The sequence below is a fragment of the Nicotiana tabacum genome, chromosome 18 (assembly GCF_000715075.1).
Source record: "Nicotiana tabacum cultivar K326 chromosome 18, ASM71507v2, whole genome shotgun sequence".
NCBI classification, from domain to species: domain Eukaryota; kingdom Viridiplantae; phylum Streptophyta; class Magnoliopsida; order Solanales; family Solanaceae; genus Nicotiana; species Nicotiana tabacum.
This window is the reverse complement of record NC_134097.1, coordinates 96,318,864-96,333,573: the sequence shown is the minus strand read 5'-3', so window position 1 is coordinate 96,333,573 and position 14,710 is coordinate 96,318,864. Positions and strand designations below refer to the sequence as shown.

General features: G+C 39.2%; 1 protein-coding gene across 5 annotated transcripts; it reads left to right on the top strand.

Moving 5' to 3' along the window:
• The first annotated feature begins 2,835 nt into the window (after window positions 1-2,835).
• Window positions 2,836-8,488, top strand: LOC142161625 (protein PTST homolog 2, chloroplastic-like). 5 transcript variants are annotated; one of them, XM_075237082.1, is made up of 8 exons: window positions 2,839-3,999; window positions 4,631-4,794; window positions 5,116-5,274; window positions 5,342-5,559; window positions 6,496-6,641; window positions 6,729-6,876; window positions 7,919-7,987; window positions 8,071-8,488. In XM_075237082.1, exons 1-8 carry the CDS (start codon window positions 3,395-3,397, stop codon window positions 8,164-8,166), a joined length of 1,605 nt encoding a protein of 534 aa, XP_075093183.1. In that variant the 5' UTR covers window positions 2,839-3,394; the 3' UTR covers window positions 8,167-8,488. The 5 variants fall into 5 exon arrangements, 4 of the variants coding, with proteins under 4 accessions (XP_075093183.1, XP_075093181.1, XP_075093180.1 ...); XR_012702199.1 differs by lacking the exon at window positions 5,116-5,274 and having other exon boundaries at window positions 2,836-3,999; window positions 5,309-5,559; window positions 6,729-6,936; window positions 8,071-8,115; XM_075237080.1 differs by lacking the exon at window positions 5,116-5,274 and having other exon boundaries at window positions 2,844-3,999; window positions 5,327-5,559.
• Window positions 8,489-14,710: the final 6,222 nt, after the last annotated feature.

Below are 14,710 nucleotides of genomic sequence, written 5' to 3'. Positions count from 1 at the left end.
TCAAAGTCCTTCCTCCAATTTTCAAAATCCTCCCCTTTGCCCAGTCCAAGTCTCGTGCATTTGTATGGGTTTGCCCAGAAAAATGAGCCCCACGCGTGGTGGGGTTCAAGGCATATGTCCCCCACGCGTGGTGGGGTTCCTCACGTGTCCTGGACACGGTTTATTATGGGCTAGGTCCGAAATTAGGCCTAAAACCGGGTAGTTTGAACCCGAATATTATTCTTTTGCCCGGACCCGAGAAATAGGAACACGTTGCTTAACTAGTCCTATGTAAGCAAAATAACTACCAAAAATAAGACTAGTATTTAAACAAAACTATATTTTTTTAAAAAAAAATATTTTCAAGATTTAAAATAGCTACAAAATATTAATAAAACTATTTTTTGTAATTTTTGTTTTTAAATATTAAGATAAAATATGAGGTAATATTTTTGTATCTTTCAAAGTTAAAAATGACTATAAAACCTTAATAGAACTATATTTTTTGTAATTTTCGAAATTATATAAAGTACAAAAATAAAGTGCAATTTTTGTATTTTTCAAGTTTATGAGAGATACATAAACTAAAATTTATATATATGTTTTTTTTTTTGAAATTTTTCTTTTTGCAACGAAATAAAGTAAAAATAGTTAAAATAGTTATACTAGACCCAATTTCACATATTCACGCTAACAATGTGAAAATCCTCGGGGAGGGTCAAAAATCACGTGCTTACACCATCTACCACTAAAGCGAGCGAGATGAGGTGGAGGTCCTATCGGAGGACATCTCGCTCGGTAAAGAGTGGGTGATGAAGGTGAACGTAGGGATGGATACCATGGAGATCTTTGGCCAACGCTTGGGGAAGGTGAAAAGCACCCTTAGGGTTCCTGAAGGACACACTCTTGAGGAGATTGAGAGTATCTGAACTGACTTAGAGGGATGTATACAGATTGAGATGAAGCTAAGGCGATTCATCACTACCTTGGAATGCAGACTCATGGAGGCCTTGAGTACTATCGATGCAATGAAGGCAAAGTTAGAGTCACTCGAGGAGCATGTTGATACTGGCATGATCGAGGCAGACAATAATGTTGTTGCAACGATGGAAGCCAAGGTCGAGGCTCCCAAGCCACCGGTATTCAAAGGTGTTCGTGATGCACAAGAAGTGAAAAACTTTCTTCGGCACATGGAGAACTATTTCAAGCACAACAAAATGAGGGATGACAAGGCTAAGATCAACATCGCTGTATTGTACCTCTTAGAGATTGCCACATTATGGTAGCGTCAAAAGTGTGTTGACATGGAGTAGGAGATATGCAAGATTGAGATGTGGGAGCAGTTCAAGATTGAGTTGAAGAAGCAATTCTACCCAGTGAATGTGGTGTATGAAGCTAGGTGGAAGTTAAGGGAGCTTCGATAGACAGCCACAATTTAGGAGTGTATGCGCGAGTTCACTACCTTAATGTTGTAAATCTCGTCATTATCCGAGGAAGATTTACTCTTCTACTTCATGGATGGATTGAAAAATTAGGCAAAGTAGGAGTTAAGAAGATATCAAGTAGCCAACATGGATGAGGCCATAGCGGTAACCGAGTTGCTCGTTAACTTCAATGGAGTCTACTAAGTCCAAAGAAGGCAATGTCGAGAGAGGTGGGGGAGATCATGATAAAGACAACAGGAAAGGCATAGCCTAGATACACAAGGGCAATGGTAAGGAGCCATCCCATAAATGGGTCCAAGAGAAATGGGAAGGGGCCGAAAAATGGTAGCAAGTACGTGCCTAAGGCAGAGTGCTATTTCTGTAAAGAATCACATTAGGCAAGTGAATGTCTAGAGTTGGAAAAGCTTGCAGAAATGATCTGGAACTTTGCTCAGGCACACAAGGGTGACACATGAGGGACCACCTACGTTGGGGGGATGGGCTTTGAATCTAAGACGAAAGTAGGGGATTCCAAAGCCTATCTTGGCGCCATACAAATAGAGCATGGTGGCAACAAGAAAAGTTGGACGGACATAGTTGAAGAGAATGGCGAGTTACAAAGTGATGCCATGTTATCGGACTTAGTCGATGCACCAAGCAGATGGATCAAGTTTGCTAGCAAGACTGGGACCGTAGTGGGTAGCCAAATAGGAAGTAGAAGCATAGAACCGATGCTTGAGAAGTTGCTAGAGTTGGTTGAGTCATGGGGAGATTCGGGCCAAGAGCAAGGATAGACATTTGATGGACGGAGGATCGATGCCATCATTACTAGCCGTCCAAAGTACAAACGAGGTAAGAAGAAATGTGACCAGTACCTTGTGACATGGGAAGGCGAACCACTCCATAGAGCATCATGGCTAATGGACAAAGATCTCCGACGACACCAAAGCGAGGTGCGTACGTACTTATCGATGCTTTATGTCGAGGGCGACAAAAAATTGGGTGGGGGAGAGTGTCATGGCCCGCCACATCATCATGCCACATAGGTGCAACTTGGCAATTATTTTTGCCATATGGAAAGCTTACATATGAAATAGACTAGCACATGTGAGAAGATTCTAGAGAAATATGGAGATTTCTCATGAAAGACCTTAGAACCCTATTGAATTGCTAGAAAAGTCTTTAGAAGATTCTAGCTATGTAGAAAATTTTAGAGAAGGGATTTACTTGTAAATAATAAGGGCCATGTGTAATAATTATTATTTACTCACTAGTCCTTAGGAGACTAGTATATAAAGGAGGTTATTCATTTATAACTACCCAAACAAAACAATCAACTTTTCTCTAATACAAAAGCTTTCTTTGACCGTTCTTCTTTGTTTTAATATTTCTTTAGTGATTTTTAGTGTAATAAGACTAAGAGTAACTTGACATAACAAGATGGTAACCAAGTTGCACAAGATTATGAGTGTATCGCATGGAACGTAGTTTAAGTCTACCGACGGGCGCTTATAGCTGATTAATTGATACAAAGAATTCATAAGAATGGCAGGGAAAGGAGACAACTTTGGTCAAGTCAAGTGGATACATTTTAACAATAGATAGTACAAAAACGGTAAGATATGTCCAAATTCCAAAGTACTAGCGTGTTATACAGGATGAGAAGCTGACACATTCTAAGCCTTCTTCTCCAACTTCACGCCTCTCCGTTGGCAAACACAGCCTTACCTTTAAGCTGGACAAAACCAAATCTTGAAAACAAAAGTCTGGAAAAATGTGTGAGTCACTTTATTATATTCATACTCATTCGATGCCTATAAAGTTGATAGTCATAGAACTTATAACAGTATTCATTAAGTAATCCTCAACAAATCAGTTCTCATTAATTGCATTTCCGTATCCCAGTGCGCTGCCCATTGCTTCACTTTTCTGCAGGATAGTGCACTTATTTCTTCTGGTAGCCTCCAACTGTTTGAAGAAATGCCTGAACGATGGTTTCAGTCATTTCGACACCTACCCATTTTTCAATTCCTCCTTTTTTCAACACCCATTTGAGCTTTTCACCTATTCCTACTATAATGTTCGTTATAACCCCCGCAAAAAAACTTCACTGCCGCAGAAATGCTGCGATTTTTAACCAAGAAATGGGGTTCTTTCGGCGTTTTAAGCTTAGCAAGGGAAGAGCTGAGGATAGTGCATACTGCTGGTGTAGGAAAGGGCTAGGAAGTGAAGGGGAAATGGAGCTGGAAGAAGAGATTTTGGCTTTTATGGAGATATCTGAGAACCCAAATGCTTTTCCGACAAGGAAAGAGTTGGAAGAAGCTGGAAGAGTGGATTTGGTGGAGGCTATAAAGAATAGAGGAGGGTGGTTTTCTTTTGGTTGGGACTCCGAGGATGATGACACTTGCACTATGGACGTTAATGAAGTTGAGACTGTGGAAATGGATTTTGACATTGAGGAGTTTCAAAGGAGAGTCAACAGTTGTCAAGAAAGTGATTCATTACATGGGAATGAAGCTCATTTTCCTGTTTCGGGATCTTCTAGTTCTTCATTTGGGAATTCTTCTCAGCCCACCTCGTCCTCTGGTAGATCGTTGTGAGGTTCCTTATAGTGAAATGTGCTTTCTTTTATTTATTTATTTGCTTTAGTTTTGCTAGTAAACGCTATATGGGCCTTTCCTGCATGAATTCGGATTAGTTGGGCAGTGGACTCTGGATACTAGATGCTTAACTTTTATGTATGTTCCATCTTGTGGATATAGAATTGTGCTTGTTATGTCAGTTTGCAACATTTACTAAATCCTATATGAGATACATGATTCTTTGCTTCGATTCAACTTTTTTCATTGGGCACTGGCTTTAGCATCTGCGGATCGCATGTAAACAAAAGCAAAAGCTTCCTTCCTCCCACTCACTGTTCCCGCCTAGCTCCAAAGTGACTTAGTAAATGTTGTAGCTTATAGTTACAATCAGCTAACTCATTTGAAGAATGAAGTTGGTGGGATTAAAGAGTGAAGTGAAGTCTAGCTTGGTAGGTGGTACCACTAGTAACAAGAGCGCGAAAGAGAAAACTCAGGAGGACCAAAAATAAAAAAAGACAAAGCCTATTTCTTAGTGATTATCTGCACCTATTTATCTCCTAGCTATTCATTACGGGTTCTATTCAATTGTGTGAAAAATCATTCATTGAGTATCTTCATTTTTTCTTTCCTCTCCCTTCCCAACAGGGAAATTGTAGCAGAGGAAGATAGCGGGATTGAAGGGATATTGAGTCGACTAGAGAAAGAGAGGAACTCGTCTCTTGGAATTGATCTGGGAAAACACGGACATAGTTCTCATGCTTCAAGTAGGGACAACATAGATGACAGAAGCTTTGGAACCACTGATGCAGGTAAGTTTTTTAATCAGAAAGCGGATGAAATGTTTTTTTTTTTGAGAAGGAAAAAGCTGATGACATGTTATCAGCAAAATGGTTGAAAAATCTATTAGTCACTGCATTGGAGTGCTGTTTAATCATATAGCTTTTGTGTACTAAATCTTTGATATCTTTAAAGTTTCTTGAAATCCCCTTATAAAAAAAAAAAGAATTCTTGAAATCTGATAGTACTATTTACCTAAACTTTTTGAACTGAAAATATTTATTCCTGAGTAGTCTGTCTGTAAACAGTTAAATTCTGAGTCATGAGATGTCATGTCTTTTACATTGTAAAAGATAGGACTGACCTAGGAAAAAATGGTAGCCTCAATAAAGGTATCCCCATGAAAGACATTCGAAGGGATTCAGATGAGGAGCTTAACCATAGCTTTTCACCACCCATGTGGAGAAAATGGAGCATGCAACATGCAGACCTTCAGGATATAGAGTTTGAAGGTATTCTCTTTCATGCGTCTAATATTGTGTATAGATTGTAAACTCTCTTCAGTGCTGCTATGCACAGCTGGTGAGGTTGCTCTAGGTAAAAGTTCGATTGAAGGTAAGAGCGAAGCTGCAGGAGATGATCTAGTTAATATCACGGGGAGTAGAACCGAAGCTTTACGAAGATGGAAAAATGAAAACCACAACGAGATAAGCACCCGGCTTCAGCATTTAGAACTTGAGCTATCCTTGACACTGCACTCGTTGAAATCCAAAAGCAAGGAGTTAAATTTGAAGGAGGTAGAAATCTGTATCTTTAGTTTCTCAAAATTGCTAATGACTGTTTTCCTAGCATCATTATTCTTCTTATAAAAATAATGGATTAGCTTCCTATGTTGTCTCGGTGATGAATATTCCTCCAAAAAAAGTGGTAACTTTATTTTGTTGAATAGATGTTCGACAACAAATTTGCAGAGTTAGTGTTCTGTGTCAATAAATTTTTTGATCATGACTCGTTTATAAACATGACATAATCATGTTAAACCAAACATTTTCATCACGTTCCCGAACACTTTTTGCTGACATCTTTGGAATTTAGACTCAATACCTAAAGTTGCTTCCTTCGACTTAAAAAAGCTGAAAATAGAACTGTTAAGACAAAGAAAATGGTTAAGACCTAAATAAATAAATAAATAAATAAATAAAGTGTCCTCTCTCAATATATACCGTAATCTTTTAATTGAGGGTTCAAAATTTTTAACATGGTATCTGAGCAAGTAGTGGTCCTTGGTTCAAGTCTCGCCGCCAACCATTAACAAATAGCATTTCCAAGTGCTTGACTCAGGAAAAATAATTAGGACCACAATGTGAAAGGCTTTGTTAAGACAAAATTAAGTAAATAAAAGTGTGTCCCGCACTAATTTAAGCTTTTGGATTTGGTAATAACACAATTCAGGAATTTGTTACCCTTTCTAAAAAAAAAGAACACAATTCAGGAAAGAAGAAAAGAGAACAGAACATGAGCTAAAAGGAACTATATTGCAAAATATTTTCTTCAACGCTTCTGTCAAAAAGAAGAAATGCTTCAATTTTCACTGTAAAGACATTTCCATTGGAAACGAAATTCTGCTAATTGGAAACGAAGTTCTGCTCACTATATATATTTTTGTGCTAACTATTTATTGTTTAATGTGATAGTGCTAATATTATTAAGTAACTTCTCACTTTCTTCCTTAGGTTCTTGGAAGCTCTCCAAGTGATTTGCAAAGGCTTTCTGATGCATGGGAATTCCAGGAGAATGAATTCATGAATGCCCGGGAGAGATTGAGGTCGATACGTGCAAAGCTGGCTGTGCTTGAGGGGAAAATGACACTTGCGATAATGTGTGGTCACTTCTCATTCATTTAAAAATAGATACTTTAGACTAGATACCTTAACCAAAACTGAGTTTTCCTACCATATATTTTCAGTGATGCACAGAAGATATTAGAAGAGAAGCAGGAGAGGATTGATAGTGCTAGTAAAGCTTTGCAGATTCTTCGTACTGCTCGCATTGTTTGGACCAACTCCGCCTCAGAGGTTCTTCTAGCAGGTTCTTTTGATGGATGGACAACTCAGGTTTCATCTTGCTTCCACATCAATAATAGGAAATAGGAGACAGTGCTTAACTGTTAAAAGGTCAAGCATAATTTCGTGTAATGTGATTGTCTATACCAACTTAATCTTATTGTTGTTGTTTAGGGTGAATATGATGTCTTATCAATGATTACAGTAAGGACATCCTCTTCTGCATGGTTTAGTGTTGAAGTGTCATCAATAGAGTCAACATCTAGCTATTCTTGATTTCTTGTGGCCAATATGAAAGTAGTTCACAACTTAGTCATGTTTGGCTAGAGCAGGAAAATAAAAGATTCTCTTTTAGGGGGTACACCCAATTAATATCCAGTGCAATATGCTTTGCTGACTTGACTCGTGTAAATTGCATGACATTTTGCCTTCACAATCTTTTCTTTTCTCTTCTCTTTTGATTGTGTTGGGATCCAGATGGGGTTTTGGAGAAGGGCTATGGATCTAATCACAATAATATGTGATCACTTATATTCCTGTTATTTGCTTCATTTTCAAATTTTATTTAGTAAACTACATATTATTTAGAATTTGTACAGCAAAAATCAGAATTTGCTCAACTTACTAGTGCAAATAAGATAAAAATGCGTCAGTGAAATGGAGACTTTAGAAGCCAAGGTGCACTTCTTTAATCCTTGCTGAGAACTTCAGAAGATGGTCTACCAGGGTTTACCCTTTTTATTTCCCGGAAAGTCACTTGGCATTTAGGAAAGAAATTAGATAACAACATTGCTGTACCCTTTTTATTTCCCGGAAAGTCACTTGGCATTTAGGAGAGAAATTAGATAACAACATTGCTGTACTTGAGTTATAGAGTTCCATGTACCATCAAGTAGATTTCTCTAAAGCTGTTCCTAAAGCATCAAATGCCTTGAAAAATGGCATGTCAACAGTCTCTTAATAATGAAACCTGCACATTTCTATTTCTTCCCCTAAAAGGCCTTGTATCAAGAACGTGAGGGACTTTGTGATGTTGATTTCAAGGGGCATCTTGTCCTTGACTAGCAGCTTGATGGGATGTATTTAAATGCAGAGAAAGATGGAAAAATCACGCGGGGATGTCTTTTCTGTAAGCCTAAAGCTGTATCCAGGCACATATGAGGTGGGTTTTATTGATTGCAACGAATTTGATATCATACTTTGTTATCCTGTGCTGTACCGAGCCTCTCATTTCTGTTTGTGCAGATCAAGTTCATTGTTGACGGCAAATGGAAGATTGATCCTTTGAGGCCCACTGTTCACAACAACGGACATGAAAACAATCTTCTCATTATTACATAAGAGCATGTCTCTGAATGATGCACGATTGCAGGAATTCAAGATGAACTCGAGGATCGTAAAGCTGATTCAGGAATAAGTTTCGAGAGGTCAGCTAGAAATGAAAACCACAGAAGAGAAAAGGGAAGACAGAAGATTTAGGATAGAAGTATATATTTCATTGATGATTCTGAATATGTGTTACAGATGTATTTATATCAATTAAATTGTATCATGAGTTCCAATCCTACTCCTACTGACAGATTCTCTCATTAACAGAAGTTAGTTATTGTAACTAACTCTAACAACTTTTTGGACTGCTAACTAGCTGTTCATTTCTTAACTATCTACTCGACTCCTTTTCAATAACTTGTATCAGTACTCCCCTCAAATAGAAGATCCTTGTCCACAAGGATCAAACAAGGGAAACCGAGTTTGTAAAACAGTGACAAGTTCCCAAGTAGCAGCATCAACAGGCAATTCTTGCCATTTTGACTAAAACCCGTGCCACAACTTTATTGCCTCCTTTTATCATTCTTCTCTGCAAAACTGGCTCAGGATCAGGGCAGTAGGGGCTTGCCAAATTAATGAACGGGGGGGGGGGGTGTTAGGAGGGGGTGAAGGGACTTCATAACATTTTTTCAGTATCGACACATGAACTATAAGGTGAATTTTTACTCTTGCAGGTAGTAAAAGGGTATAGGCAACTGGACCATCCGCTTGATAATATGAAATGGACCATAATACTTAGGGTTGGACCTTTAAGTAAACCCAATCCCAAACTGCAAACTGCCTGTCACTTTTATGAGCTGCTTGTTACTTCATCCTGAGTTGTGCTCTCCTTAAGTGGTATTTAAGCAGTTGTAGTTTCAGTTCCCTATTTATCCAAGTGTTGTCAACTTCACCTGAAGCTGATTCTCCAAGTAAATAAGGTAGATGTAAGGGTGGTGGCCGGCCATACAATGCTTCATAAGGAGTAGTTTGGATAGCTGAATGGAAGGAATTATTGTACCAGTACTCAACCATAGGCAAGCATGAGTACCAATTGGCAGCATCCTCATTACAATAGCATCTTAAGTACGTTTCATGGCTTCTGCAGCACCTCAGTTTGTCCATCAGATTGAGGGTGATATGCTGATGAGGTGTGTAGTTGTACCCCCTATAGTGTAAAGAGCTCCTGCCAGAAAGAACTCAAGAAGACAACATGTGTGTCACTAGTAATAGTATCAGGCATCCCATGTAATTTGACCACTATGTTTAGGAAGACCTTAGCAACTGACTGAGCAGTGTAAGGGTGTTTTAATGGAATAAAATAGCCATACTTACTCAGCCTATCGACCACTACTAAGATGACCCCAAAGTCATTTGATTTAGGCAGGCCATCAATAAAGTCTATGTTGATATATGACCATACCACATCTGGGATTGGTAGTGGCTGCAATAGACTTGGTCTGATTTTTCTTTTGGCAAACATCACATTTCTGGATAAATTTCTTTAATTCCTTTCTCATATTTTTCCAATAAAACAGTGTTACCAACCTTTTTAATGTAGCTTCAACCCCTGAGTGACCACCTTGAGGTGCAGCATGCCACAATGTCTTCTTTTAGTTCTGGCACCTCGCCAACTACCAGCCTTCCTTTCCTCCTCAACTGTCCTTGAATCCAAGTGAATTGTTTGTGAGTAGTAGGGTCCATTTGGAGTCCTTCAATATGTTGCTTAAGCTCCCGATCTGAGTTCCAGCTAGAAGCTATGGCTTGGAAGAGATCAGTGTTGTGGGGTGAGATGATCAATGCTAACAATTCAGCTCAGGTAACCCTTGAGAGTGCATCGGCTACCTTGTTTTTCACTCCTTTCTTGTACTCTATTTTTTTTTTCCGCGATCCGCTAGGCAAGCGCCTAGGGCTAGTTTTTTATTAATAAAAAGAAAAAAAAATACAATAATTAGGAATAGTACAAATAAGGGGGACAATAGCACCGGTATTGTTACCCATATGCCTTGGCTATATAATCACTCCTCTGCGCCTCACAAAGCCTATGGCAGCCTCATGTAGAGGATTCATGGTACAGCTGCCTGCAAAGTCTCACGAGGGCATATAATCTCATAGCCGTGCGGATAATTTCCAAAGGCATAGGACCAAGGTAACACAAACCGGGCTAGACCTTATCTTACTAATCCTATTGAGGCGTAAAATAGCCTCACCTACTAGCATGCATGAAAAAAATAAGAACTGGAGAGTATCAAATATTCAATGATCATCACAGAGTTTATAACATACTCTGTGATGATATTACAAATGAGTATACTAACATAATGGTAGAATAAAATGAAGAAGGAATTAAATTGTTGTCCTTTCTTGCCCAAACTTGTAAATTCTTCAATTTGTAATTCTTTGTCATCACTGTCCCAACTCTTCAAAATGTCTTCAAAAATCATGACTTCTTTGTTGAACGGTTTGACCTCGTTGAGGTAGTTGTGGCAGCCTTCTTTTCTTTGGCAACTCTCATTGGAGGTCGCCTAACATTAAAAAAATCACTGACCTTCTCGTCCCAACTATTTTTCTTTGTATGTGCTTTCATTATTTTGCCGCTATGCATAGGAGATAAATCACCTTGTTTTGCTGCATGTGCACGACATTCTTTCAAAACAGCATCTTCTTCTCCTTCCTCATACATATCTCTATCCACATTCACAGGATGCGGATAGTTGTCGACGAGGTCCTGTGTCATCAAAACATTTCCTTGTTGTGTATTTTCCAAAGCTGTCGTGTTGTGATGTTGCTTTATAACTTGCATTTTATTCCTGTTTTTACTCACATTTCCTGTACTAACAATTTGCATTGAACTTACTGAGTTTCGATGTGTAGAGTCTGCCAATGCATCAAGCAGTTTTCTATCTTCCTCAGGAATCATAGGAGTACTGGATTCCTGTTGTTTCTGTCCAGCATTTGAGTTTATTATTGCAGTACTTGGTGTGCTTTCAAGTTGTTGTTGTTGTCCAGTCATATTGCTTACAGTAATGTCCTGTTGTTCTCTTGAATTTGATGAAAGGACTGCTGCTCTTGATGTGTTCCCTATTTGCTGCTGCTGTTGGAGTGGAGTGTTAGCATTCTGCAGTTGTTGTCCAGATTCAAAGCTAGCCAAATATTCTTGTTGCCTCTGTTGTATTATAGCTGGTTTGGTTGTAACCACATATTGCTGGCCAGATTCAGTAACACCTCCAGCTGCAGTTTTTGCAATGAGTTGCTGCTGCTGCCCAGATTCAGTAACAACTCCAGCTACATTATTCCGAGCGTTCGTATCATTTTGTTGCATTGCATCCAAAAGTTGTCTCTCCTCTACTAAAAAAGCTGTGGAGGTTGTCACAAGTTGCTGCTGTCCAGTATTTAGTGTTACTGTTGCTCCTAGATCATCAGTAGGAATTGTAGCTGAGGGGTTTGGATTAAGCTGCTTCTGCTCTACATCAAGGATTGGGTTGGTTTCAACTATTTGCTGTTGTCCAGTTATCACTGCTGCTGCTGTTCGATCATTAGCAACTGGAACTACCTGCTTTGTTTGTGTTGCTGCAGCTTGCTTTTAGCTTCCGGCTGGAGAATTTCTGGGCAGAAAAACTGGAGCATAAACGTTCAGTTTGCTTTTGGAAGTTGTTGTTCCTTCAGGTTTGAAAATGGTGTTGAGTCAATCTCTTCACCTGCACTATAATGATCTTCTTCCTTGTCTACCTCTTCCGATGAGTATCCAATAAAGCCATCTCCCCAATGTTCTTCATCCTCCTCCTCACGCTGGTCACGCCAAAACTTGTAATTAATAGTCGTTTCCCTCACCTTGGCTTGTATAACATCATTATTATTTCTAGTTGCTAGCATTAACTGTCCAGATTCACCCTCAAACTCCCCAAAGGATTCCACTGATTTAGAGGGAACATCAAATACGGAGGTATTCAAGGTGACCAAGGGCTGTTTAACCAAAGTAGACTTCAACATCATTTCATTCTTTGCATCTTTAATTATTTGTTCTACATTAGAGTTGGAGAAATGTAGGGTAGGTGCATTGGAAATGTGTGCTTGAATACCAATTAGTTCAGCCCCCAACCTGTTCTTTGAATCCTTATGTCGAACACCCAACTTTTTTCCAAAATCAACACTGCCTGGGCCTTCTTGTTCATTGTTGGCTATTGAAACAATTTGTTTGCACATCCCACTTTCATTTACTCCAGTTGCAACAGTTTCTGAATCTCCAGCAGCAACAAGAATTTCGAATGAATTTGAGCTGGAACCATTGCCGAGGTCATTTCGTCGAAAATCTTGGGTCTGATTTTTTGGTGAAACCTCCTTCTTTGAAGGGGATTTTCTACCTGTTACGACCTTCCAAACTCCCTCCTTTTTGTTCATATATCCTCTCTTACTATCCTCAAACACCTTCCTAGTACTATTTTCCATTAACAAACTCTTTTTCCCAGTTTTGTTATTCCCTAAAATCTGGGCAGCTACTGCTCTGTCAGAGATTTGCCCTGTATATTTTTTTTGTTGCTCACCTTCAGCATTATTTTGTGAATTAGCCTTAATACCATCTTTAACACCTGAAGGCATTGATCCCATATCCATATTACCAGTTTCTGCAGCATGCTGATCTCCTGCTGCTCTATCAATTGCTTCATTCACATGAGGTGCATTACCTATAGCTCGATCTGCAGCAGCTTTCAATGCACCAACAGTAGCTAGATACATTCGTGCAAATATTGTAGAGGCAGGTACATCTCTAGAGGGTTTAGAAGGTCCCTTGTCCAACTTCAACACCTCTTATATAGGATTTTCCTTTGCCTCTTGATCCCTCGGTTGCACAGCTCTCTTTGCATTAAGGTAATCCCTGGCATCACCAGCTAATTTGTCAAGACTGCCCAAGCCTTCCACTACATCTCCTCGAGCAGCAGTTTCCTTACAATCCTCGATCCTCCTACGGCATGAGTTTTCATCATGCCCTTGGTGCTTACAACAAGTACAGTATTCTGGTAGATTGTCAAACACTATGTGCTGATAATGTTCCACAATTCTCCCAGAATTCTTGTTAACAATATTTATTCGAACTCTCTTAGGATGTTTGTTTAATAAATTAATCAAGACTTTAACCCTTGCTGTACTTGGTCTTGTTCGATCTTGAGTTGCTTTATCAATTGCAAGAGGTTTCCCTACTGCTGAAGCTATAGACAATAAAGATTTCTTTGCGAAAAAATTTGCAGGCAAATCAGGCAAAGAAATCCATGCCACAGCTCTTGAAGTTTCTTCACGAGGATTGAATCCTAACGTCCATGGAAACGTCCTAAAGAAATATTCATCTCCCTTCGCCTTAACATACCCAGTAGATCTTGACAAAACCTGAACATAATCTTCAAAGAGATCAAAACGTACCAAGATATGACAAAATTCTAGCTGTCCAACATTGCAATAACCTTTGACGTCGAATTGTTTCGGAATTAACTGTCGTAACTCTTGAATATCTGGTTTGCCATATGAAAATTTGAGAATTACTGCCTGATGCAGTCCTTCTTCGATGGTGAAAGTGTTCACCTCTTCGACTGTGAATTCTACAGTTGGTTCTCCATGAACCATATGGACAGGAGTTAACTCCAGTTTTGACGAGGTTGCAGCAGATTTCGTTTTTTGAATCAGCGCAGCATAGGATTGTTTTGGCATCACGTTTGGATTTGTTTCATTAGTATTTTGATTTGTCTCTCCCACAGCCAAAGGCTGGGGAGAGCTCGCAGCATCCATGGCTGCCTCAATTCTCGTCAAAACATCTGATGAAGAACTGAATTTCTGGAAATTCTCGATGCTACAGTGCACGCGAAAAAAGAAATTAAGATCTAGAACAATTGGCTATGAATTTGACTATGAAACCAATTGGGGATTGTGCGCAAAGAGTAAGAGGTTCTTTTGACACCAATCTTGTAATTTTCCACTGCCGGACGCCGGATTTATGGTCCGGTGAATAGTGTCGGTGTCACTATTCACAGTCTTCCTAGAGAGAAGCATGTGTCTTTCACTTCATTTTCAACTCCTTTTTTATACTCTATAGTGTAATCAAAAGGCATCAACTTAGTTAACCATAACAGCTGAGAATTGGTGTGAAGTTTATGTTCCATAAGAAACTTTAGAGACTTGATCAGTTTTTATGATAAACTTCTTCCCCAGCAACTATTGTGACCATTTAGTGGCTGCATGCACAATAACCAATAGCTCCATATTATACAGATAATGCAACATGTCTAGGTGATAGAGCCTTCTGATAAAAGATACTGGATAACCTTCCTGCATGAGAACTGTCCCCTATCCCATAACCACTTGCATCAGACTCCACAATGAATATCTCATTGGCATCAAGTAAGGCTAGAACATGAGCATGAGCATGAGTAAGTGCTTCCTTTAGTTCTGCAAAAACTGAATCAGCTGTCGATGACCACTTGAAATTGTCTTTCTTGGTCAGCTTAGTTAGAGGTTTGCAGATAACTCCAAAGCCTTTGATGGACCTTTTGTAGTAGCCACATAATCCTAAGAACCCTCTCAGCTGTTTGAG